Source organism: Mucor mucedo (genome assembly GCF_025094135.1).
Source record: "Mucor mucedo strain NRRL 3635 chromosome Unknown EV154scaffold_61, whole genome shotgun sequence".
Lineage (NCBI taxonomy): Eukaryota > Fungi > Mucoromycota > Mucoromycetes > Mucorales > Mucoraceae > Mucor > Mucor mucedo.
In genome coordinates, this window is record NW_026252345.1 from 89467 (window position 1) to 114127 (window position 24661).

Below are 24661 nucleotides of genomic sequence, written 5' to 3' on the forward strand. Positions count from 1 at the left end.
AAGGTCAGTACGCATAAAGAGCAGGAAATAAAAAATTGGTTTGTTTTAAAGCAATACTGTACCTATAAGCAAAAGTAAAGTTTTTTAAGATATAATGAATTCTGGTTAAAAATACTACGGGTGGTATCATACGCTCAAGAAAATTGAGAGTATTTTGGGAATGAAGGGTGATCGTCGTAGATATCACGTCCGATTGCTCAAATTCATTATTCTGGCAGACACTTTTTTATGCATTATAAGGAGTATGTCAATACCAAAAACAAACAACTATAAATACCTTCATTGATTAATAGCTTGCAAATAAAAATCGACTCTACCAAAGTACTTTGGCTTATGCTATATTTTTGCCTTATCTAAGAAAAGATAAAAAAAAAGTGGTATTGTAATGTTTTTCTATAAACAGAAGCATTAAAACGTCTTTACAGATGTATTGTATTGGACTTCATATCATATACATTAATTAATTGACAATCAAAATGATCATAATGAATATAATTTTCATATATAAAGGCACACATCCTAGTTTCAAATATATCTCCATCCTTAGAAAACAAAAATTAATTATTATGTCCGATACTGAACGCTCTACAATGGTTCCCGAAGTCAACCCAAGAATCACTGCCTACGTCGAAAGCGGTTGCTATGTCTGTCAAAAGTACTTTGCAAATGCTAGTTCTCTCAGAACTCACTTGCGGGTTTTCCATTCCACCGAGCTGCCTGCAAGACAAGCAGGAAGGAGCCGACCTCATAACGTGAAATACGTTTGGAGGTCAAAGAAACAGCCTCACCGTCGTACTCTTATGGGATGTCCATCCTGTTGGTTTTATTGCCCTCTCAGTTTTACACGCATAGCCAGACATGTGCAGGAATACCATTTAGATCCTGATTACGAGGGTTCAGAAGACCCTATCGATGAAGATGAATCTTATTTTGATGATGAGAATTTTCTCCACGCTTCCGTAGATTCTACTGCAAGCATATATGCAGCTATGGAAAGTCTTACCGGAAAATTCAGTTCTCTCTTTAAATAGAGCTATTAATCCATTAGACATTCATAATTATAATACGCAATAAAATAACAATTTTCTTTACATTTTACACTTTTCCACACAGTTTCAAAAATCACCTGGTTGAAGCTTTGCGTATATGGTCGTCGAAGGTTACACAACTTTTTTTTGTGGTATAAATTTAAAATTAAACCAGGGCAATAACAACCGCTTATTAATATAACATGTCAGTCATTTCCAAAGTTTCAGCACCTTTCAAGTTGGCTATTGTCGGAAGTGGACCTGCTGGTTTCTATACGGCACATAGGCTACTTAAAGAATGGCCCAATACTCAAATTGACATGTTTGATAGCTTGCCTACACCTCATGGACTGGTTCGTTTTGGTGTTGCCCCTGATCACCCTGAAGTGAAGGTAGATCACATTCAGCAATAGGAAAATAATTATACGAAGTATTCATGTGTATAGTTTAGAATGTCATGTCTACCTTTGACAGAGTAGCGGAAGACGATCGTTTTCGTTTTTTCGGCAATGTGACGATTGGCAAGAACATTAGTGTCAAAGAGCTTTCTAATAATTTCGACGCTATCTTATTATCGTATGGTGCCAGTGAGGACCGAAAGATGAATATTCCAGGTGAAGATACATATGGTGTGGCATCAGCAAGAAATTTTGTGGGTTGGTATAATGGACATCCAGACTACACCGACTTCAAATTACCATTGGACGATACAGACACCGCAGTGGTTGTAGGACAAGGCAATGTTGCCTTAGATATTGCCCGTATTTTATTAACGCCTATCGATACTTTACGCAAGACAGATATCACAGAATATGCTCTCGAAACGCTTTCCAAGAGTAGAGTTAAACATGTTCATGTGGTCGGACGTAGAGGCCCTGTTCAGGTATCTTTCACGTCCAAGGAAGTCAGAGAGCAAATGTCAATTCCTGGCGTACAATTTAATGCAGATATGAATTTTATTAGCAAGGAGATCACCGAATCACAATCTATTATTAGTAAGAACAGACCTCTGAAGCGATTGATGTCACTTTTAGAAAAGGGATCACCAACAAAGGAAGCAGACAAATCATGGACAGCCAAATTTTTGCGTAGTCCAGTGGAGGTTTTAAAAAGAGCAAATGAAAATAGAGTGAATGGAATCAAATATGAAATCAATCGTTTAGAGGGACCTTTGGATGCAAGGAAGGCAATTGGAACAGGCGAATTTGAAACACAGGAATGTGGTGTCATTTTGACAAGTATTGGGTACAAGAGTGCGCCCATTGAGGGTATTCCATTCGATTCGCGTCAAGGACGTGTACCCAACTATCTTGGAAAAATTCTGAATGGCAAGGATGAGTTACCAGGAATGTATACGGCCGGTTGGCTTAAGCGTGGACCCACCGGTGTGATTGTATCCACCATGACCGATGCATACGAAACCGCAGATACGATTGTTGACGATTTGAAAAATGGTAAACCAATGTTGGCACCCAAGGGTGATGATTTGACCAAATTATTTCAAGAACGTCAAATTCGACCTGTCTCTTACTTGGATTGGAAAAAAATAGAAGCAGCCGAATTTGCAATGGGTGAAAAACTCGGTAAACCCAGAGAAAAGTTTTGCAGAATCCAGGATATGCTTGCCGTACTCTAAATTAAAATTATTTCTGACCAATGAAAAGGTTAATTATTGAAGCAACCCAGTTTTTGGTTTTTGTTATTTTTTTTTTTTTTTTTTTTTTTTTTTTTTTTTTTCTCGGTTGTCTCTAAATCAGAATACGAAATGGCTTCATCATCCGTCTTGTCAGACCAGCAGTTGGACAACCTGAAGCTTTATAAATATTCGAGTATTGATAGATCTCTCTTGTCTAAATATGTACTTCGTCATTATTGGGACTTGTCTGTAAAGTTCTTTCCTTTGAATATGGCGTAAAGTATTACTAAGGCACACATTCGAAACAACCGCTAACAATTTAACATGTAGACCCAACCTCATCACTTTGACAGGTCTCTTGTTCATGATTTTCAATGTTGGTCTTGTGTTTATTTATACGCCCACCATGGAAGCAGTAGACGCTGGACCTTCTTGGTTGTATTATTCTTTCGCTTTAGGTTTATGGTTGTACTCTACATTTGACAATGTAGACGGCCGTCAAGCTAGAAGAACAGGTACCTCGAGTCCCTTGGGTGAATTGTTTGATCATGGTTGTGATGCCCTGAACTGTTCTTTTGCTGCTATTATTCAAACCTCGGCACTTGGTGTTGGTCACACCAAACAAGGTGTTATTATTTATGCCATTGCAACTGCAGGCTTCTATTTATCCACTATTGAAGAGTTCCATACAGGCACTTTATATCTTGGCTACGTTAACGTGCCCACAGAAGGTGTTTGTTTATTATGTATAATGTATATTTTATCTGGAATCTATGGTCCTCACATCTGGCAAACCCCTTTGAATACGATGTTCGATAATTTGCCCTCTTTTTTGGAAAATATGGCTTTAAATGATATTTATATTGGATTCGTTGCATTCATGTTTATTTTTACTCATATTCCTGTCTGGTAAGTAGTCTATAAAGTTCGATGAGAAATGTATATTTATTCGTTGTTAGTTTCTATGCCATGTATAAAGCCTGTCGTGAGAAAGGAAAGCCTTTTATTAGATCCATGCTCTGGGATAACTGGCCAATCGTACTTTATATCTCTGCTTATTATTTATGGGTGACATCTCCTTACTCATTCATCCTTTCCCATGGTCATTTCGCCCTTTTCTTACTTGCGGTTGGTATTGTATTTGGCCGTATCTGTTCTAAAATCATTTTAGCTCATCTCACCAAATCTGAATCGCCATTCCCAACTGGTCTGTTAATTCCTCTCGTTATTGGTGCTATCATTACCAATTTGCCCATTTACACATCCATGTATGTTATAGTAAACCGTAATTTTCAGGACAGTCCTAACGATTTTTTTTTGTAGTGAACCCATCTTCACACCTGAATCGGAATATCACTTCCTTGTGTTTTATTTCTTTTTAGCTCTTGTTTTGTATCTCCGTTGGGCTGTACTGGTCATTGATAGTATTTGTACTTACCTTGGTATTCGATGCTTAAGAATCCCTGAGCAACACACAAAAGAACATTAGATTCTTATAGATTTTTTTAAAAAAGTAATTTAGAATGTAAAATATACACAAACGACAGCCTTTGGAAGAAGGTTGAAAATATAATAATTTATTCACAAAAAGAGAGGTTCAAACACACTTGGATTATAAGCAATCAATGCTTCTTTATCCGCCTAAAATTCACACCCTGTCAATATTTTCTATCATTGATAAACTGCAAACTTACTATTTCTTGTCCTTGACAAGCAGCTTCGAATACTTTATACAATTGCTTCAACGTTCCACACATCTTTGTGTCTATTGTACAAAAAAGGTTATTGTTAATTCTACATGAATTTTCATAGTCTACCTTTATTTGTCAAGTTATAAGACCACGACTTTGCTAATGCTTGCATTATCGCCCCCTCATAAGCAGGTATTCTGAAATAACACTTTTTAATTCCATGTTACCTACTTTAGTTGGTTTTTGTATTACCTTGGCCAGCACTTCTTTATGACAGTAACCAATGACTCTGCAGCCAGTTGATTGATCCCTTGAATTATCTCATTATTACTTGAAATCATTGACATGGAATCACATAGGATAGGTATAATCGCTTTTAAATACTGGACACCAATCGCTCCAATTGCATCATAAATTGTTGCAATTGGCTGAAGCAAAATAGGTAGAAACTTTATCTTTTGTCCTGCATGCTGATAACCTGTCATAATGCCATCTGTCAAGACACGTTCATAAAATCCAGATCTTGTTCTTTCATTCTTTATCGATCCAATCAAATCCAGTATACATGGGTAAGCCAATTTTAATATCTCGATGTCTCGGTCTTGTGATAAACGATATAAACATTTAAACAGGGACTAATTGAAGTATTAGAGAAGAATACGTATATTAAATATCAGGTTTACCTCAAAAACCACATTGTCTAAACCGAATTTCGCAATGTGGTTGGAATCAAGCTTCTTGACGATCCCATGAACCATTTTAACACCATATTCTTTATACTCAATGTCGACATCATCGAGCACAATTAGCACAGGTGGAATAATCAGGTGCAGGTTTTTTTCCAAGTCTATCGCCTACATTAAGGAAGAACAATTAGTCTACAAATTGTTTACAATCTGAATGCGTTTGAAGAACTTGCAGATATTCTCTCAACAATCCATAACAATATGTCTAGAGTATTCCCTGTCTTCCATTCTTGATTTTCATGTAAATCGTACTCATAAGCTGCTCTGTATCGAGGTTCGGGTTGGTGTGATAGTACTGGGTGGATTTGTGTTTGTCGTTTAAAGACAGGTTTTAGTCTATTTTCTAGAATTTCACTGACGTGCTTATTTAAAATATGCTTTTCTCTGTCCTCTGCTGGTACTTGACAGACACAATAACTGCTTATGAATTCTTGCATGGTAAAACCCGAATTGATTCTGCCAAAATTTGGCGAGGCTAACAAGCCTGGGGACGAACTCCGGTTTTAAATAGAAATGTGATTGGACAGTATTACCCAATAAAACTCTGCTTTAACTCTACAGCAGTGAAGAATGGAATATTAGCCCTGTGTGACTAAAGAGTTTTGGGATTTGATCTGTTTCCTACTCTATCACAAATGAATCATCGTTCTTACAGTTATAAAATATTTTGGGTTATAAAGCTTTTGTCAAACAAGCTTTTTTTAGTCATTGTAAATTGTATCTGTTCCTCTGTTCCTTATTTTAATTGAATCACTTTAAAAGCTTGAAAATAATTGCCTTTACTAAATCGTACTGGATAATTACATTTGCTTCTCTCAATTGTAATCTTCTCCTATTTCTGTTTATTATACTATTATTTAATAAACTTCTTTAAAGATCTTGCCTACATTACTTGCTAGATTTTAATAGAATTATGTAATATAAGTGATCTAATGTTCTCAAGCAAATTATTTTAATTTAAATCGAAAATACTAAACTAGAACTTAACTTTTTTACGTTGTGAACTATTTTTTTTTATATTTTGATCTGGTATTTTCTGAACATAGTGTATGCTTATAATTACTCAAAATAACTTATTTGATTCCTGTTATTATGTTTCGGCTCGTGGACCTATTCTAAAGTTTTATAATGAATTCAACGTGCAATGGGATAATAAAGTTGAAGCTTAGAGCCTCCATCTCTTGTAACTTCAATGATAGCTCCCGTTTAACTTATCAGACTCTCATGTTTACTTTGTGATGTTGATACTAACCGTAGATAGAAACCTTAATTACTCAGCTCCTCTTTTAATGCCTTACAAGGAAAAGGCGCCTGGCAATTCTGACATTTGACTTTCACTGATTTCTTTCAGAGAATAACATATGCCTCGTTTTATTGACTATCCACTTCGAATCTTCCAGTTGGATTTAATTGGTCCGTTCGCGTTAATTTTATCAATCACAAACTAGTAAAAGGCGGTATAGATGATGCTATGACCTATAAATACTTTTCGTTAATTGAAACTTAACCAGATAAAAGTGCAGGAGAGTTTGTTTCACAGCATGCATATCAACTTGTGTCACGCATTTTTTTTTGTAGTCTGATGACGAATATAAATGCTTCATTTTTGGACATAAATAAGCTAAAAAAAAGGGGGAGGTCTATGTTATAGTTAGTTTTTTTGGTCTACTTTTACCCGGATAAAAACTATTTTATAGGCGGTTCTCCAAATATTTATTGTAAATCACAATAACAAATAGAGTACAATCTTGTCTAAAAAATTAGTGTACAACCTTGTTTCTCTTGGAAGTTAAAAGCGCCTTCGCCTATAGAAAACATAAAAAAAAAGTTACAAACTCAAGACTCCGGCTTTCCCAAAAATATCTCGGATAAAAAGAGTGAAACGAAGTGTATGATATCCAATCGTTTTAGATATATCCGGAACAACGCATAATATGTTACACTAGGGTTTTTATTATTAAGTCAGTCATAACAAGAGTAAAAAATAAGGGAGAGGAAAGATATCTACAAAATATATGTTGTGTAATTGTGACAAGAAAAGATAGGATGACGAATATCACAAACAAAACATTTTAGACTGCATAAGCAGCAATGGCGATCATGCCAAGAAATATAGCCACGGGACTTGAAACTGACATGCGAGGAGACGCGGCACTTTCTGCTGGTGAAAGGACAGCGTTTGCATTAGTGTTGTCAGACGCAGAAGGCTTGGCTACTGGTGAAGGAGAAGTAGAGGTGACAGCAGCAGTAGATACAGGAATTGAAGAAGATGCAGTTGCAACCACTGGAACACTTCCATTACTAACAGGATAGACAAAGTTTGTTTCCCAATAAGGAGTGGAAATATTGAAGCATTGATTCCATGGAACGACATTAAAAGCTTCTTTCACTTGAGGAAGCCATTTTTCTGCCATCAGGACAGTTGAATTATTTAACTCGTGCTGAAGAACAATATGTCCGGTTTTGTCAGTGCCATTCTTTCTATTAGAAATCCAGGATTCGAAATAACCATCAACAGTTTCGGGTGACAAGTTTCCTCCGCCATCACCAGGCATATTCCAATCATCAGTGTCAAGATCCCAAAGGACGGTAGTAAGACCCATTTGCCATGCAATAGCGCGAACACGATCATCTACGTCACCATAGGGTGGTCTCCAGCATTTGGAAGTTACACCCGTAACTTCTTTGATGGCCTTCAAAGTCCAGTATAATTCAGCAACAACACTATTATTGCTAAGTGAGGTCATAGCAGGATGAGACCAGGTATGTACACAAAGGGTGTGACCATCAGCTAAAGCTCTTTGAGCAGCAGCAGGAGCAGCGATGACATTAGATCCAATGTAGAAGAGGCCCGCTTTTTGATTATGTTCGGCTAAGAAATCGTAAAGATGAGGTTCAGCATAAGTACCAGCGTCAGCTGTTAAAGGTCCATCATCGTAGGTTAAGCCCCAATCGCCAACTTGAGGACAGGCAGCAGCATCGGCAGGAATTAAGGCATTTTTTGATTTGACACAACCACTGGCACTCCACCAACAATCAGGATCTTTTTCAGAATCATATCCAGTCATGGTAAGATCACCTTTGGAATCAGCTTTACGAACAGCAGAGTTAGGAACAGCAGACCAATCGATAGCATTTACGGCTGCTAATACCTCAGCGCTAGTTGCAGACGGAGATTTCCAGCCTTCAGGATAGCCAGAGTAGTCAAATGTAAGAGAAGCAAGAGGGCCTGTGGGAAGAGTGCCATTTCCACCTTCAGGGTAAGCTTTGACATTACCGGACAATGGAGTGACGCTCGAAAGCCAAGCAGGAGAAACTTGTGCAGGGGGACCAGACGCTGTTGAAGTAGTGGTAGTTGCATTTGTGCTCGAAGTATTTTGCGCACCAGTAATGGTAGCAGCAGCAAGAACTAAAGCAGCTGTAGATGTCAAAGAGTACAACATTTTGCAATTAAAAATGTTTTTTTTCTATGAAAAAAGGAAGAAATATAGAACTCAAAACTGAAATCACTTTTATGAGCTTATATACAAAAGAAGCGCAGAATCAACGTTACACGACACCGTTGCGTTTGTTGGTACTTTTTTTTTGTATAACCAAGTGTAACCTTTTTAATCTAAAAATAAGATAATTCCCCAAAATTAGATGATTATTGTTTTCTCACAGAAATGGACAAATGGCTTATTTTTGGTGATTTTTTTCCAACCTCTCAGCCATCAAATTTAAAAAAAATCCTGTAATAAGCAACCCGGGGGAAAGTTTTTACTGGAAGTCGTACAAGTAGACCGGCGTAGCAACTGCATCACAAATGATTTTATGCATATGACAATGATGATATATTATATCCTACCAAGTTAAAAAGGGGTATAAATACAAGCGGACTCAATATGCAACTGTCATTTTAGGGACATTTGTTTGTGATTATAATTTGCTGCGCTTACGTATGATATGTAGTAAGTTGGTGCCTTATTTTAATATTAAATCTGGAAATGGCAATTGCAAAAACCGATTCTCTTTGGATGTGCCTGATGTACAATCAATTAATTTTTTTTTAGTATCGCTCAGCCGTAATATCGTCACGAGATTGTTTTTAAAAAGCGAAGCGAAGGGTCCCCTATATCAATAAGCATAGATTGTAACACCAAGTCAGTATATGTGACCTTTTAACTTTTATTTATAACAAGTTGTGTGGCTTACTAAAGTAATTGTAAGGTCAAACTACGAAATCAATATTATTAGGCATTATTGAAGCCTAAATCTGAGCCATGTAGGGCGTTTATCTGTAAGAATGATGTATGCCAATGACTTTTAATGGCGTACTACAAATTTGAATGAAACACAAAAGTCGATAGTTTCTTCAAAAATGACATCCAATGGTACCAGCATCTATGACCTGAATCCCGTTGGCGTAATGCAAATACCCAGTGATTTTTTCTTCGGTATTTATAACAAGTATTCGCACTATGATTTCAAACGAAGCCGACATATTGTTTTAAAATTTGACAAAATTATAAGTAGACATCAGACATCAAGCCAAGGTGGCCTTCTAAAGGGATGTTTCTTTAATCGCCTCCATAATGCGGCTCAACATATTTGAAATATATAATCGGCTTAGTAGGGATAATCTATACCTATTAATGAGTCTTTGAAAAAGTAGCGCTTGATACCCAAGTACAAGTATAAGCGATAATCATTCAATCGTTTATTATTTGAGGTATAGTAACCGTTTTCGTTAATAGACAGAAGAAAAAAGAGACAGGGTATAATTTGTTACGAACGCTTAAACATAATAACAATCGGAACTGTAAATTTGAAAGGAGATTGTATAATAATGACAGTTATGCCTATAAGTGATTATTGGCAATTATCGGGTCTGATTTTATAGCTTAATTAATTCATGACTAACACCACTCAATCTCATTGCAGTTTTTTACAAGGATCTATGCTTGAAAATTACAAGTAAAAGCACATATTTTCTATCAACGATATTTATTATCGCTGGTAACACAGGTACTCTAATCGTTTGAAATACCTTGTATAAGAAACATCGAGTATTCTTTATCAAGCAACTTTAGTCTCAAGACAAAATAACGAGACCGTATTTTTTTTATATCGTTCTAATGACAAAGAGACACTCAATCAGTTTTAAATATTAATACAAATCCTATGCATTTGATAGCAGTCAAATAATTGACCACATAGTAATCATTGACAGATAGACGTCAATGATTGTGAATTTAATATAACATGTCTTGAATTAATACTCTTTTTCCTTATTTACTTGATTAACTCAGAATAACGTAAGAGATAGCTAAATAGATGGTTTATATGAAGAAACAGTGGTTAACTTCATCTACTGTTTCGAAAAAATTTACGGCCATTTGAAAGGCACATGAAAACCCCCGGCAATTAGATAGCATAATATCAGACATTCTCGGGACTCTCATTGTTAAACAGCATGATTCAATTAAAAAAAGTATTATTAATCAATAATATCTTTTACTTTTTTTTAATATGTTATGTACAAAAAAATAACAAATTTAAGCTTTGTTATGCAAGAAAACCCCAGTTTATATTAATATGTCAATGCCTAGCAAAATTAAAAAAAAACAATTAATATAAATAAGCCGCAAGGGAAGCAGCGACAGCAAAAAGAGAGGCACCGCTAGTTGTAAGAAGAGTGGCAGAGGATTCTAAAGATCCCTTGTTGCTCAAGTTGACATCTGCAGCGGGAGCTGTGGCAGGAGTAGTAACAGGGGTTGTAGCAGGAGTAAGGTCAATGTCAGTTACTAAAGGTGTAGAGATTGCAGCGGGTGTGGTGGTAGTAGTAGTGGGAGCAGCGGTAGCATTAGAAGCAATAGTACTATTAGAAGAGATTGTGGCGTTTTTCTCAGTAGGATAAATCCAGTTCTTTTCCCAGTAAGGTTGAGCGACATTCAAACATTCTTGAATGGTTACAACGTTAAATGAGGTTTGAAGCTTGGGCAACCACTTTTCGGCCATCTTTACAGTAGCATTGTTAAGCTCATGTTGAAGGACAATATGACCGGTCTTATCGGTACCCTTCTTACGGGTGTTGATCCAGCCTTGGAAATAGCCATCCACCTTGGAAGGAGCTAAATTTCCTCCACCTTCTCCGGGCATATCCCAATCGTTGGTATCTTGATCCCAGATCATAGTTTGAAGACCCATTTGGTGAGCAATAGCACGGACACGATCATCGACATCGCCAAAAGGAGGTCTCCAGCACTTGGTGGTAACACCAGTGGCTTCCTTGATAGCACGAAGAGTCCAGTAAAGCTCGGCAACAACTTGGGCATTAGTTTGAGTAGTCATTTGAGGATGGGACCAAGTATGAACACAAAGAACATGACCATCGTTGATAGCACGCTTAGCAGCTTCAGGGAATGTGGCAACATTAGAACCGATATACTTTATGCAAAAAATTAGTATCACGTTTGTATAATGAAACGATAAATATAATACTTACGAAAAGAGTTGCCTTTTGATTGCCGTTCTTTGCTAAAAAGTTATAAAGTTCGGGCTCTGCCCACTTATCGGTAGCTTTATCTCCAATAGGGTTATATGGACCATCGTCGTAATTAAGACCCCAGTCACCAGCATTAGGACAGATAGAGACATCGGTAGGCAAGTAAGAAGCTTTAGGCTTGACACAGTTGGAATCAGACCACCAACAATAAGGATCTTTAGCAGCGTCATAAGAGGTCATATCAATCTCGCCGGCGGCATTGACTTTGACCACAGGGGCTTTAGGGACCTTGGTCCAATCCAAAGCGGCAATGACAGCCTTTACTTCAGGATGGGTAGTAGAGGGTGCTGTCCAAGGCTCAGGGTAGTTTTTGAGGTTCAAACTGGTATGAGAAATTGTTTTGGTAGTGTCAATGGGACCTGTTGGGTAACCAGAGTTGACGCCAGTAGGGACGCCAAAATCAGGCAACCATTTGGGCGATTCTACAGCCAAAATACCAGTTGATTTGGTTGAGGTAGCTTTAGTGGTGGTGGTGGCAGCAGACACGAATGCTCCTGTTGCAAGGATAAAGGCTCCAATTCCTGTAAGTTGCATATTATTTGGAAAATAATTAAGAGTAGAAGAAAAAAGCTAAACATTCAAATGCCTTTCCTTTTTATACAGAAGTTAAACATGGGCCACCAGATAAGCTTGTATCAAAACAGAATTCAAATTAATCATTTAAGCTCATGTTTAAAAACCATGTTTAGTCAACCGCTATGTCACAAAAGATTGAGATTTCCCGGTTGCACTCGTACTCCGTTCCAAATTCGAAAGAAAAATTTTATAGCCGGGTAAAACACTAATTTGCATCCACGACACGAGTAACTTTAAAAAACAGGACATATTCTGTTTTTAATGATACAGAAAAAATAATACTATTGGTCTAACGTCAGCATTTCCTGATCTTGTATACATGGGATTGTTCGTGCAATTGTGCATTGGTTTATGTAATAATAACAATTGCCAACTTTAATATCCTTACAAAATCCTAAACACAGCTTATATGATAAAATGTTGGCTAATTAATTTTCCATTTTTCTAATTATGATCAGACTATAATTCTGTAATATTCTGGCTTTTCCTATATTTTCTAGCGATTAAGGAATATAGTTCCATAAAGAAGGAAATATCCTATTTATAGATCTAATTCTCGAGGGAAAGCAAAAGCTCATTGGTTGGGGAATTATACTTCCTATTTTGAACTCTTAATCATGAAAACTCATATTGAGACTCCAAAGTCATATGCAAAAATAGATTGTCAAAGTATCTTTGTCATTAGAAAGATAGTTTTATTGAGAAATGACAAACAATCCCTCTCTCTTAAATTTACAATGGTTGAATTAATACCTCATTTTTTTTAGTCAAGAAAAGTATTACACCTACAATTACTGTGCGGTAAAAATTGATCACTACAAGAAATGCGCGTTATAAACATTTTTTTATTTAAAAGAGCGCAGAACATGGATATTTTAGGATGTGGATGAGCAGATGTGCTATAAAATATTGGCATCCTATGAGCCGCGCTTGCATTTGTTGCTGCCGCGTCTCTTAATCATAAAGAATTACTCAGGCCGATTGAGTACTTAATTTAACGGTGTGGTACGGGAAGTTTAGTCACAATTGCATTTTTTTATTGAAAACGATCTGATAGCTTCAAACTGTGCGACTGTAGTACTTTGTGTGTGTGCATATAAATATACTCTCGCAATGACCGTAAAGGCAAAATACGGGACTTCAAATATAATTCGATCACTCAATACAGCCTAAAGAGGCAAAAAGGACTTATCTTGTAGCAAGTCTCATTTCCTTATTGGATTATAAGTACAAAAGTCGAAGTAAAATTTATTTGATTCGTCTTAAAACATATAAGGTTTAACAATGGCACAAGTAATCACTCAATTGCCAAGCAATGGGTTTAATTGATTTGGAGAGAGACATAAGTAGAAATAGCACTGTTAAACAGGTCCTGGGTAATTCAGGCACCAGTCAGTACATGCACATACACACCACTAAAATATAATGAGTGTTGCAGGACATAAAACTATTTCCTAACAAATTTATTCAGTTAGAATAAATTTCAAACTTTCCCCATAGGCTGAAATACTCAATTCGTCTAATCTCCTTGTCATTTTGTGTGTGGAGTATGATGACTCTAGTTTATTAGTGTGATACACTCAATTTACCAATTTTTTGAGAACACAGATTTTTGCCCACTCTTTACCAACTTTTTAAAATTTTGTTTCATCATATATTTCGCTTCTTAAAATCAGTTTCTTTCATGAAGACGGTAGAGGTGGAATTGTAGATGAGTCTGGCATTGAAGCATCAGCCTTTGTTGTTGATCCTTTTTTTAGATTAATAGATTTAACGAATCACCATAAATATATTAAAATAAAAAAGTGATTATCAATAGTGAAGACCCCCAATCACACTATTATGTTGGAAACCCGTATCAAAAAAGAAGAACTTTAGTTTACAATTTTAACACAAAACCACCCTCCAAAGAACAGCTACATTCCTTCATTATGTTTGGCATTTCGTCAGCAACAAGTTTCTCAAAAGTTGTACGTTGCCCGAATAAGTCCCAACAATTTTTTTTTTTGTGACGCTGCTGATCGACCATATTACGTGAATGCATCCTTTACAAGCCTATTATCGTACACCAACGTTTATGAGAGCCCAATAAGAGCAGCAATGTTGGAGCTGATGTTAGCTATTTTAAGCAAAGCATCATTTGGAATAGCTATGTCTCAGATACAACATGACTCATATTGTTTCTTTAGAGATAATGCCTCTGTCAAAAAAATAATAATTTGATCTGTATTGCCATTTTGGCACTTCCTATATCTTGGAGAGGGATGCTGTCCTAAATGACATTTCCGTATTGCCTATCTTCGAGTTTTGAAGCCAGGCGATCCAGCGTTCGAAAGACTGCTAATAAATTCTACCAATTTCTTAATGGTTTATAAATTACAACTGGCTTTTACTTACCTACCATATCGTATTCCCTTGCTTTGCTATTTGCACATTATAATAACACTTAAATATAAACAATCGAATTGATATTTGTTTAACTTGAAAGGGAACAGTTACAGAATTGCTTACTCCTTCAGATATACATCGTGTTTAATATGGTTAAAATTACTCAATCTATTATATTGAAAGCACTGTATTATGAGGAAATGCTGTATCTAGTTCGTACAGAGGATGACGTTAAATGACCGATGGGAAGAAGTGTGAATCTTGTAGCCTGAGAAGCTAAAGGAAGAACATTATATTGACCTTGTTGTTGATTTGCCATCACCTTACGTGCTCTATAATTTATAGCTATAAATACACAAACATTATTTTTTCCATAATTATTATACGAACCGTTCATATGTTTCGTTTGTAGCGCTTGTTAACACACCGAATATTAATGATTGCTTGATATAGAATTTGTTGACACAAGGTTTAACATGAGGTTCGTAACTATCCCAATTAATTGGATCAATCTACAGAAAAAGTCAGCACGGTTAAGAGAATTTGATGAGGAAATTGTCGTACCTGATCCTGTAACTTTTGGATCAGTTTATTGCCAATGATTGATTTCTTTGTGTTTTGTAAAATTGTATTTAAAAACAGGTAGTCAAACAGCAGTTGCAAGGAGCCGTTCTCTGTTACATCAGCTGTTTCAATGTCTGATAAAAAGTGGTCGAACACTTCATCCACGGCATTCTGCAATTGTTGTCTCAATTTAATCATGATTGGCTAAAACAGATATATATCAATGGAAGTGTTCATATTTGTCTTGAATAGTTTACAAACCTGATCTAAAACAGCGCTATTTATATTTTGGATCTCTTCGCAAACATAGAATAAACTTCTAACAGTTGCATTGGTTGCTTGTGTTGGTAATCTGATATCTTCTTCTATATCTAATGAAACAATGAGAAACATGTTGTTTGTATTTGTATATATGTGTCTTACTCTCCCATATAGAAATTGAAGCACACTGGTCATTCCAATTTGTCGTTGCCAAAATAATTCGTAATTTTTGGGCAAATTCTTTTTCTAACCAGTCGATCCAGAGGTCATGTGCCTGATGGAAAGTGCGTATTAAGTCTGTTTGAATGGTAGTATAGTTGGGATCTAAAAACTCAGATTTTAATAGTAAATTCATGTTTTACATTAATATTGTGCATGTACCTTTGTTAATTCTGCTACGTAGTTCAAAGATGGGCGTTGTTTCGGCAGATAATAACAAGGACTTGGGTAATTCTTTAGAGAGGAGCGCAATATTCCGCGTGAGTCTACCCAAAAATATTGACAGTTCATTTCCTATCCATATATTTCTATATTAGACTCACACATAGTATAAATTATCGTATACTTACTCTTCTTTTTATCTGTCCATAACGTCACTTTACCGATAAGTGTATTCACATTTGCAGAATACTTTAGCGCAGCCTCATAACAATTATCCTGGAAGTACGATTTGATCATATCTGTATCACTGTAGCCATGTCAATATTGTCTTAGCAGAGTATTCTTATTCTTTTTACCTTTTTACATGAAAATTGTCATGATCGAAATGGATAAGATGTGCTTGCACATCTATTCTAATTTTTGCCAAACAAGAATCAAACGACGTTTGGAGTTTACAAAGGGTTTCTGTGCGGTCATTTGCAGTCTCTTTTAACGACGCCTTGAAGGTTTCGATCTCTTTGGAGGATGCAAAGTTTGGTAGAGTAAATGCACTCTGTTGCTTTGCATCGGCACCTGGCCATATGTGCATTGGGACAAAGAAATCCTTTTTAGTTTGTTGCAACTTGACAGGATCTGTAACAAGTGGCCAAATAATCGCATTGGGCTGATTCGATAGCTCATTTAAGGCTTTATCTATGACTGATTTAAAACTATAGTTAAATCCTTCTCTGTAGAGACCATCCCATATCGAATAATGAGATCCAAGTAAGTTTTGTGCGGCTTTTTGCCATGCTGTTTTCTTTGTGTTTTCATCCTCATCCAATAAATCCCACAGTTTCTGTCGTACCTGAATGAGTTCAACTTGGTTTTGGATCGGTGAAAGGATATCATGAAGTTTTTCCTTAAAAAGTGATTCAATTTGCTCGATCCACATTTTTGCTAACTTTTGCACATCGTCTTCTGTGAGATGAGGCATAGGGTCAAAATCGGGAAGGTAGTTCTGGAGAGAGTCGGGTAAATATCGAACAATTAGATGTACATTGGAACTTGGCGAAAAGAGACGTGTGATAGCGGATTGGCTAGGTGTCTCATTACCATGGCTTTTGTGAGCAGGTATCAAAAAAGTCTTTTGGAAGGTAGTGACATACGATTCAATAAGAGCCATTGTATGTCCCTCTTTTGAAAAGAACACCTCATAAATCTGTTGTAACGTACGCTTGATAATCAATGTAGCCTCCCTTAACTGATGCGTGGCACGATTATTTGTACTGTCCATGCCCTTGGTGTAACAACCAATCATATCTCGAATCAAACTAAATCGCATTTCTAAGAACTTTTCTGCTGTGTCTTTATATGAAAGACCGTCTAGAAGCATTAATCCAACCATAATTTCTGCTATATGCTAATCAATTTATTAATTCACCCTCTCTTTTTTTTTATTCATCGGTTACAAGTTTACCTCTGGGCTTTGTTCTGAAACGCGTAGATAGTGAATTGATCTTTGAACAATTTGGGGACCAAATGCACTGACAGCATCCCACTGTCTTTGAATAACTGGAAAAGCGACTTCTATATCGATGGTTGATTTTTCCTTCTCCTCTTCAAGATATTCGTGAACTTGTTTGGCCAGTGTAAATAATCGGCTTGCATGAAGATAACGGTGATTCTCTAATGCATGCCATATCTATGTATATTTTTTAAAAAATCTTAAGCTAAATTGTCGTTGCGATTTTTTATTTTATTTTTTCTACCTGTTCGGGCACATCAGCCAATGCTTTAACAAGAGCGGCTATAATATACACATATCTACGATTGGTGTCTATGCGAGCTACATCCCATGTCAATAAATCGAACTCTTTTTACATTAAAGTCCAACAAGTCTTACTTTGGTTATTTTGTTCACCTCGCTCTTGTAAGATTCTTTTGGCCTTCAGCTTTATACTTTCTACATCACTAGCAGCTTGCATACGTTCGAAATTGGTTTGAATGGTTTGTGCGTTCTTGCTCATGGTGATGATGGCATCTGCCGCTGAAATGAGGTCTAGGTACTGTTCACTATAAATGATAGAGGGGTTTAAAGGCAGGTAACGAGTAAAACGGTTCTCAAGGTGATAATTACCCAACCATGGCGCGCAATTCTTTCTTTTGTGTCTCAATGTCATTTCTATTGTTTCTCATTTAGTAATGTGAAGGAATGCCATGTTGGTAATATTACCTAGTTTTTTGTTCGAAAGCACGAACATCAGGAACACTTGACTCGATAAAATAAGTATCAGGGTCATCTATTGGTATTGAGCTTTCATTTGACATTTTGTAAAGAGTTGAAAAAAAGAATGGTTGCTTTATTTGGTACTCCCAATCTTACCCGGTCTGGGCGATCTAAAAAAAACCACTGATCACTGTGAAATTGAAAGTCGCGTGTGTGAGAGTGTGGGTGGTAGTCAGAAGAAAGACACTCCAATCCAGTAGTTGAAAACATCACATGTCTCTCGGGACCAACCAACCTCCAATAAATTGTAAAAGCATTTTAGGATTAATCTTTGATATAATCAATTAGGAAAAGCAATAGATCTCTTTATTTTTTTATGAATATTTTATGTCCCTTTTAATCTTCTGAGAACTACAACAATGCACCTAAAATATTTTGAGACAACATCTATAAATATGTCGTCCAAAAGCAAAAGAGGTAGCGGTGATTCCGAAAGCGAAAATAAAAACGATGACAAAAAGCCATAGATTGAGAGTACCAACATAATATATAGCTTATGTAAGTTAGCTTCCAAACTTGTAAGTGCCTACAAACAAGTTGTTTTTTTAAAAGCTGTTTCACTGAAACTTCTTATAAAAGGCACAAAAATGAAGAGTATGCTGCACCTGAGGGAATAGTGAATGATGTTTTTATAAAAAGAGAAAGTGACAGTGCGAACCTCAACTTCATTTTTGTTCCACTGCTACAAAATAGGAATCGATAGGATGACACACCTGTACTAGTTATGCAGTAATCAATATATATAAATTGATAACAATGTTGACGTTAACACGCCTTTATTAACCATCATCAGAATATATGACACTTTCCTTTTACAGACATGCGTTGGTTGAGGTTCAGTCGAGCTAGCTCATTGTATAATGGAAACTGACGAGAACAGCGAGATACATAGCACTTTTGTCACTGTAAGTAGTGCGCATATATCCAGCTAATTAGGAATTATTCACTGCTTTTCTTTAGCTTTTGATTCAATGCATCAAATTCAAATGGATAAAAACCAGATAAGTGTACGTTAGCAACATCTTGTGTGGCACGTAGCTTTTGTTGAGCACGACAAATAGTTTTTGTGACATTTGTATATGGACTATGCTTTTCTTGATAGGCAATGTATACAGACCATTAGCAGATCAACGTATTAGTGTCTAATTCTAATCCACACTCTCATTCAATCGCAGAAACAATCTAGCCCTGAATACAACAATGATCGAAAAGAGTCATATATCCAAAGTGTTTAGATCTGTATGTGGATCTGTTGGACAACCTAATATGTCTATTATCAGTACAGACAGAATATATCTTCCAAATCGTACGAGATATCATTTAGTATATTTTTTGCCATGTCCTTCATGCAAGTATGATCATGTCTAGATAGAAAGCAAGTTAAGTTAACTACGTTTATGTCATTGAGTTGGTGAACAGAGACATATAAACAAAATTTACGCACAATTTTATTAATTGTGACGAAAAAACTTCATTCCCATCCAGTTCCACATTATCCAGTAAAAAAAGACAAGTGCTGATATCGGTATTAAGAGGCAGTAATAATCATCATACTTTATCCAGTCCAGCACCTAACAAAGTAGAGAGTTAAAAGACCATGTATTGTTTGGATCCATATGTTTACCTTTATATTTGTATCTGGCATATATTGACTGATGATAATTGAATAGAAAGACGCCATAAACATTACAAACGTGGATATTAAAAGTGCATAACCGTACAAGTAGGTTGTGTCCGGTGTGGATTCTGGCAGATGAATAGTCATTCGTCGTGCGTAATTAGGTTGACCATTGCTATTAATATTGCCGGTGTTATTAGTAGTATTTGTAGATAGGCGTGGTAGTAAGATGGATTTAGAGGGTCGCCTTCGATGTTGAGCATGCATTATGAGCTTAATAAGAATAACAAGAGAATAAAAGGGGATTTTTTGTTTTATTTTTTAACGATTTTTGATTCTTAAATAACCCCGCCCAAATGTAACATCTGCTGTAAATCTGTCACAATTTATTTCTTGTTGTTGGGAACGTAATCCTTTGACAAATCTATATGAGATAAATGAGTATTTGTAATCTTGATTCGCTTGTTTCTTGTCTTTGATCTTTTTGGTTTGGTCTAAAATAAAGAGGTGTTCAATATCAATGTACTGTCACTGTATTTGGAAGCTTACATCCGATGTGATCTTCTTTTCAAACACTTCCATTGTCTTGAGACCAGCTACACGTAAGTTTAGTATGAAAACCCATTTCATCCAAATGCTACACTTACCATTCTCTAATGCCTTGGGTAAATCAGTTTCGTCAGGAATATGGATTTCAGACCACATCTTTTTAAATTCTATATAAAAAGATCATAAGTTATAGTCATAGTTTGTTTCATTGTCTATTTGTTTTTACCTGGATCAATGGTTGTGTTGTATTGTGCATCATTATGAAAGAGTACACGTGGGTTTCCGTCTTTATTTCTAACTACAAGAATTTGCCCCTCTGTTGCTAATTCCTCCACTGCACTACTCAATTTGGAATAAGAATCCTTTAAATCCTTATAATCCATACCACCCTCATTCTTCTTCTGAATCAACAAGCTCAATAGATCCTCTTTACTTCTAATTTGGTATGTTGGCTTATAAGCAAATGTCTTGTTGACTGGATCGTAATCAATTTTGTCGTTATTCTCGAGTTTCTCCCATAAGGCTGGGTTCTTTGCAATGTCTACTTTTGTACGGGAAGCAATGCTAACAACCGACTGAGGATGATCGCTGTCCTATATCAAGTATCTAATAATGAGAACCCTAGATTCCATTGTAAATAATGATGCTTACTTTTAAGAATTGTATGACTGTATATAACTGACTCATGGCATGGTGACCCGTACCAGTATTAGCAGGTTGTGAGTAGACTATACAGTAAATTAGTTAATCTCTAGATCTCTGATCGTCCGAGTAATTTGTACCAGTCGTCTTTTTTCTCTTTTTGGGTTCGTGGGTGGAATCGTATGAAGCCTTTGTGTTATTTGAAATAGTGCCATTGGCTGAAACTGACTCTTTGCTGGGAGCTGCTTGACCAGCACGCTTTACTGCAATATCCGCATTGGCCTTGAACGACTTTTTAAAACTTTTTAACTGACTATTCAACGACATGTTCTGGGTAAAAAGAAAAAGGGATATTGAAATTCAACCGCAGAGAAAAATAATTTAAATATCTGGCTGCACCTCATGTTGACCATGACTTTTCTAAGGTTCGCTAATAACCTGCAAAATCAATTGTAAATATTAAGGTAAATCACGAGAAGGCATTATAAATGGGTGTTTTTAAATTTATTTTATTTTAATTCGATATACAGAAAAGATGCGACATTTTAATAAATCTAGTTGGTCTTGGCAATTCCTAAATAACGGCTTTGATTAGTAAACCATCAAAACATACTCATAATAAAAACTTACTTTGGATATCCAAGATAGCTTGATCAAGAATTTGTTGTTGAATCTTGGAGTCTTGCAAGTCCTTGTTGATCTTCTCGATCAAGTAAGCAGCCAATTGCTTTTGTTCGCGATCACGGACGTTAGCTTCATGACGAACCCAAGAATCCAAAGTAGCCTTGGCTTCATGAGCAACAGCAACTTGTTGCTTCAAGACAAAGGCTTCAGATTCTAACTTGGCAGTTTCACGAGAGAGCTCAAAGAGGGCCTTGGTAACATCAACAAGATCCTTCATTTGTCCAACTTCGGAGATACGCTCATTGACAGCAGTCTTATGGTCATCACGAGCTTGAACCAAGATGCTCTTGATACGCTATATAAAAACAAAATGTCAGCCATGATTCCCTTTTTTTTTTCCCTGTCAAAAACTTGAATTTACGTTGATGTGCTCGTTGGCCATGCTGTTGAAAGGTTCTCTGAGGTACTTCAAGATAAGACCGAGAAGAGCACCAGTGGAGACAAGAACCAAGGTTTCTTCGTTAAAGACATAGATTTCCTTAGAAATCAAGTAAGTGGCAACACCAGTACCTAAAGTAAGGAAACCAGTCTTGGAAACGAAAGAGTTACCGGGAAGAGAGTTGATAATGCTGTTAGCCTTCTCCTTGGGCTCATCTATAATATAATATAAGGTTTAGTCCGAGTTGAAGCTGAAAGTTTGTGTCTGTGTGCTGTGCGCATGTACCTTCTTTTTTGGTGGTGAAGTGACGGACACTAATAGTAATAAGAAATAAACATTAGCTACTACTATAAGAATAAAAATCGAGACATTGACTTACGCAGTAGCACCCAAAGATTGACGAGAAGCGTTCATTAAGGTGGGACGGGCAACAAGGGCAGCTAAAAAGATACTTGGTTAATATCTACTAAACAGCCATAATATCTTTGTCTAATGTACCAGTTGCAGCATTCTTGGTAATCAAACGGAAAGCCATGTTAGAAAAAAATCTGGTGGAAAGGGGTGAAGGCTAAATTAGAGGAAAAGAGTCAATGCCAGGCAATTGGGTTTCGTGTGTTTATTCGCTTACAAGATATTTAGGGAACAAAAAAAAATATGTTTCTTACTTTTTGTGTGGGACCCCTTCGCGCTGCAAAAATTATAAAGACCACGTGACCAAAGCACAGGGGACAATCCCAAGCGGCTACGTCACTTTTTGTGGGGAGATTAAAACCTTTTCCCGCTCGTCAATGCAGTTTTCTCTCTTTTGTTTATCAAATAATCATGTCAATTATACAAGAAGGAATAGCAAGAGAACATCCTGTGAGTAGTCCCAAATACGTATTGTTATGTATTAAATAATAATAACTGTATCAGGAATGGATTTTACCCAGATTGTGTCAGAAAAATGCTAACAAAACTGGTGTTTACGTTGCAGGTAAAATACATTTTTTCAACTTAATTTATGTATTCAATTTTTATTTTTATTTTTTGGTTTCCAGTTGTAACAGCTTTTGTTTCGTGTATGTAAATGATAGTATAAAAGAAAACCATACACTGACTCTTGGAAAATAGTGCCTTTAGCTCGTAAGTTCGGATTGGACAAGAATAGAGCTTTGCTTTCTGCAATGGGTGCTTCAGCGGTTAGTGGTTATATCTCTGCCAAATATAGTTATGCTCGATGTGAAAAAACATATGATTTTCTTCAATCGATGGAAAAAAATGTACAAATTGAACAAGAAGAAAAGCTCTAATAATAATGACAAAGTTTTTATAATAAATTAATGCTCTAAAATTTACATGATTTAGTTCTTAAAATAGATAATCTTTGGGCTGGATCGGGACCATTATTCCAGTGCCCAGTCTCGTAAGAGGGCATACCCATTTGCTCAACTGCGTAACTAGCAGAAACTGCACCATAATAAGCAGATTCAACAGGATCACCCTGTGTTTGGTCCCATCCATACGCATAGCCACCACAAAAAGCATTACCAGCACCCGTCACATCTACAACATGTTTCTGTTCCTCCGAACTCCACCAGCTCCAATAGGCCGGTACCCAATGAATAGCCCGAGATTTCAAAGTAATAATCATCGTGCCATACTTACTGGCTCGTATCACTAGTACTTTATCTTGGGCAGATGATAATCCATCCAAGAACATATTCCCCAAATATTCAACCGTCTTTTTTAGATCATTGCCATTTTCTACTAATACAACTTTGAAGTCCAAGCCAAGCATAGCAGCTATCTCTTCATGATTAGGTGTGATGATCTCTGTTCTTTGTGTAGCGTCATAAATTTTATCTAAATTCTAAAAAATCATAAAAATAAATGATAACTCATAAACATGTATGCTTTTCATACCTCAGGTAAACAAGCCCAAGGCAAAGGCTCCCATAAAAATTGTGTCCTTTCCACACAATTTAACAAAATCTCTCTCTCTTTCCATTCATCTATTATTTCAATGGCTCTTTCGTGCGAAGAAATCAAATGCAGTATCTTTACAGACTGAATCCAATCATCACTAAAGTCAGATGTCGTGGTTCTTATGATAGGATGTATGTATTCGAAATCTCTGTGATCATCTTCCCCAAAAGTATTTAAACCTCTTGTCGTGTGTTTATCTGGGTGATTAATGCAATTGAGTGAGATATTCAGGGCTTTTATTTTGTTGTCTATTTCTTCAGGATAATCAAATCCAGTGTGGATAATGTAACCGGCATCTTTAGTTTGAAGGCCATCTAACCAAAGTCTCATTCCTACGTAGGAATGGTTAGTTAAAAGCCAGGGTTTATTATTACATTCGAACCTATTTACCATAAATTGCGAATACACCTCCTCCGCCGAGAACATTCGTTACTTTAGTGCCATCTTGGTACTTAATGTCGTCAATAATTAAAGCGCCAATGGAAGCATAAAGTGGAGAAGCTTGCATCTTTTTTTTTTTCAGCTGTAAAAAAGGTGTGTAAGACAGGTTTTAAAGGGGAGAGCGAACGCTACGCACACCCTATTCTTTTTCGGTATTTTCTTCTTTTCTTCTTTTTTTTTTCTTTTCACCCAAATGAAAGTCTCTAAAACAACAACTTTTGATTTTGCTTATCCGGGATCAAAGAAGAGACTAGAATACGGTAATAGATCGTATTTAAAGAAAATATGTTTCA

General features: G+C 36.3%; 12 protein-coding genes across 12 annotated transcripts; 3 read left to right on the forward strand and 9 right to left on the reverse strand.

Moving 5' to 3' along the window:
* Positions 1-566: 566 nt before the first annotated feature.
* EV154DRAFT_482578 (uncharacterized protein) lies at positions 567-1031 on the forward strand (the record flags this gene model as incomplete). The annotated part of the gene is made up of 1 exon (XM_051598508.1): positions 567-1031. The coding sequence occupies one exon, from the start codon at positions 567-569 to the stop codon at positions 1029-1031; it is 465 nt and encodes a 154-aa protein (XP_051456426.1).
* Positions 1032-1231: 200 nt separating this feature from the next.
* EV154DRAFT_466291 (uncharacterized protein) lies at positions 1232-2712 on the forward strand (the record flags this gene model as incomplete). The annotated part of the gene is made up of 2 exons (XM_051597728.1): positions 1232-1420; positions 1480-2712. The coding sequence occupies 2 exons, from the start codon at positions 1232-1234 to the stop codon at positions 2662-2664; spliced, it is 1374 nt and encodes a 457-aa protein (XP_051456427.1). The 3' UTR covers positions 2665-2712.
* A 43-nt stretch (positions 2713-2755) lies between these two features.
* On the forward strand, positions 2756-4314 carry EV154DRAFT_264066 (uncharacterized protein). Its single transcript, XM_051594670.1, has 4 exons — positions 2756-2939; positions 2995-3573; positions 3624-3932; positions 3988-4314. Exons 1-4 carry the CDS (start codon positions 2794-2796, stop codon positions 4151-4153), a joined length of 1200 nt encoding a protein of 399 aa, XP_051456428.1. The 5' UTR covers positions 2756-2793; the 3' UTR covers positions 4154-4314.
* On the reverse strand, positions 4246-5538 carry EV154DRAFT_564793 (uncharacterized protein; the record flags this gene model as incomplete). Its single annotated transcript, XM_051605862.1, has 6 exons — positions 4246-4305; positions 4359-4429; positions 4482-4552; positions 4608-4990; positions 5039-5209; positions 5290-5538. The coding sequence occupies 6 exons, from the start codon at positions 5536-5538 to the stop codon at positions 4246-4248; spliced, it is 1005 nt and encodes a 334-aa protein (XP_051456429.1).
* Positions 5539-6733: 1195 nt separating this feature from the next.
* EV154DRAFT_552589 (uncharacterized protein) lies at positions 6734-8625 on the reverse strand. Its single transcript, XM_051605066.1, has one exon. The coding sequence runs from the start codon at positions 8542-8544 to the stop codon at positions 7174-7176; it is 1371 nt and encodes a 456-aa protein (XP_051456430.1). The 5' UTR covers positions 8545-8625; the 3' UTR covers positions 6734-7173.
* A 1935-nt stretch (positions 8626-10560) lies between these two features.
* Positions 10561-12205, reverse strand: EV154DRAFT_466299 (uncharacterized protein). Its single transcript, XM_051597729.1, has 2 exons — positions 11589-12205; positions 10561-11530 (listed from the first exon to the last, which is right to left on the reverse strand). The coding sequence occupies exons 1-2, from the start codon at positions 12180-12182 to the stop codon at positions 10712-10714; spliced, it is 1413 nt and encodes a 470-aa protein (XP_051456431.1). The 5' UTR covers positions 12183-12205; the 3' UTR covers positions 10561-10711.
* A 3290-nt stretch (positions 12206-15495) lies between these two features.
* Positions 15496-17142, reverse strand: EV154DRAFT_422723 (uncharacterized protein; the record flags this gene model as incomplete). Its single annotated transcript, XM_051596102.1, has 4 exons — positions 15496-15761; positions 15819-15950; positions 16007-16125; positions 16175-17142. 4 exons carry the CDS (start codon positions 17140-17142, stop codon positions 15496-15498), a joined length of 1485 nt encoding a protein of 494 aa, XP_051456432.1.
* A 294-nt stretch (positions 17143-17436) lies between these two features.
* On the reverse strand, positions 17437-18184 carry EV154DRAFT_264133 (uncharacterized protein). The gene is made up of 4 exons (XM_051594671.1): positions 18034-18184; positions 17938-17982; positions 17570-17873; positions 17437-17502 (listed from the first exon to the last, which is right to left on the reverse strand). Exons 1-3 carry the CDS (start codon positions 18126-18128, stop codon positions 17678-17680), a joined length of 336 nt encoding a protein of 111 aa, XP_051456433.1. The 5' UTR covers positions 18129-18184; the 3' UTR covers positions 17437-17502; positions 17570-17677.
* A 1354-nt stretch (positions 18185-19538) lies between these two features.
* Positions 19539-19852, reverse strand: EV154DRAFT_422746 (phosphatidylinositol N-acetylglucosaminyltransferase subunit Y; the record flags this gene model as incomplete). The annotated part of the gene is made up of 2 exons (XM_051596104.1): positions 19539-19658; positions 19712-19852. The coding sequence occupies 2 exons, from the start codon at positions 19850-19852 to the stop codon at positions 19539-19541; spliced, it is 261 nt and encodes an 86-aa protein (XP_051456434.1).
* Positions 19853-20091: 239 nt separating this feature from the next.
* Positions 20092-20941, reverse strand: EV154DRAFT_538595 (uncharacterized protein; the record flags this gene model as incomplete). Its single annotated transcript, XM_051604286.1, has 5 exons — positions 20092-20199; positions 20255-20301; positions 20353-20421; positions 20481-20847; positions 20906-20941. 5 exons carry the CDS (start codon positions 20939-20941, stop codon positions 20092-20094), a joined length of 627 nt encoding a protein of 208 aa, XP_051456435.1.
* A 509-nt stretch (positions 20942-21450) lies between these two features.
* On the reverse strand, positions 21451-22494 carry EV154DRAFT_538596 (uncharacterized protein; the record flags this gene model as incomplete). Its single annotated transcript, XM_051604287.1, has 6 exons — positions 21451-21470; positions 21527-21875; positions 21942-22174; positions 22245-22273; positions 22339-22399; positions 22458-22494. The coding sequence occupies 6 exons, from the start codon at positions 22492-22494 to the stop codon at positions 21451-21453; spliced, it is 729 nt and encodes a 242-aa protein (XP_051456436.1).
* A 792-nt stretch (positions 22495-23286) lies between these two features.
* On the reverse strand, positions 23287-24522 carry EV154DRAFT_466310 (Ribokinase-like protein; the record flags this gene model as incomplete). The annotated part of the gene is made up of 3 exons (XM_051597730.1): positions 24318-24522; positions 23865-24259; positions 23287-23811 (listed from the first exon to the last, which is right to left on the reverse strand). The coding sequence occupies exons 1-3, from the start codon at positions 24433-24435 to the stop codon at positions 23287-23289; spliced, it is 1038 nt and encodes a 345-aa protein (XP_051456437.1). The 5' UTR covers positions 24436-24522.
* Positions 24523-24661: the final 139 nt, after the last annotated feature.

Coding starts and splice junctions, on each gene's coding strand:
- EV154DRAFT_264066 (XM_051594670.1), top strand. CDS start 2,794: ATGGCTTCATCATCCGTCTTGTCAGACCAGCAGTTGGACAACCTGAAG. Junction 2,940..2,994: donor TTCTTTCCTTTGAATATGGC/GTAAAGTATTAC, acceptor TTTAACATGTAG/ACCCAACCTCATCACTTTGA. Junction 3,574..3,623: donor TTTACTCATATTCCTGTCTG/GTAAGTAGTCTA, acceptor ATTCGTTGTTAG/TTTCTATGCCATGTATAAAG.
- EV154DRAFT_552589 (XM_051605066.1), bottom strand. CDS start 8,544: ATGTTGTACTCTTTGACATCTACAGCTGCTTTAGTTCTTGCTGCTGCT.
- EV154DRAFT_466299 (XM_051597729.1), bottom strand. CDS start 12,182: ATGCAACTTACAGGAATTGGAGCCTTTATCCTTGCAACAGGAGCATTC. Junction 11,531..11,588: donor ATCAAAAGGCAACTCTTTTC/GTAAGTATTATA, acceptor TTTTGCATAAAG/TATATCGGTTCTAATGTTGC.
- EV154DRAFT_264133 (XM_051594671.1), bottom strand. CDS start 18,128: ATGTCAAATGAAAGCTCAATACCAATAGATGACCCTGATACTTATTTT. Junction 17,983..18,033: donor GCTTTCGAACAAAAAACTAG/GTAATATTACCA, acceptor GAGAAACAATAG/AAATGACATTGAGACACAAA. Junction 17,874..17,937: donor GAATTGCGCGCCATGGTTGG/GTAATTATCACC, acceptor TATCATTTATAG/TGAACAGTACCTAGACCTCA.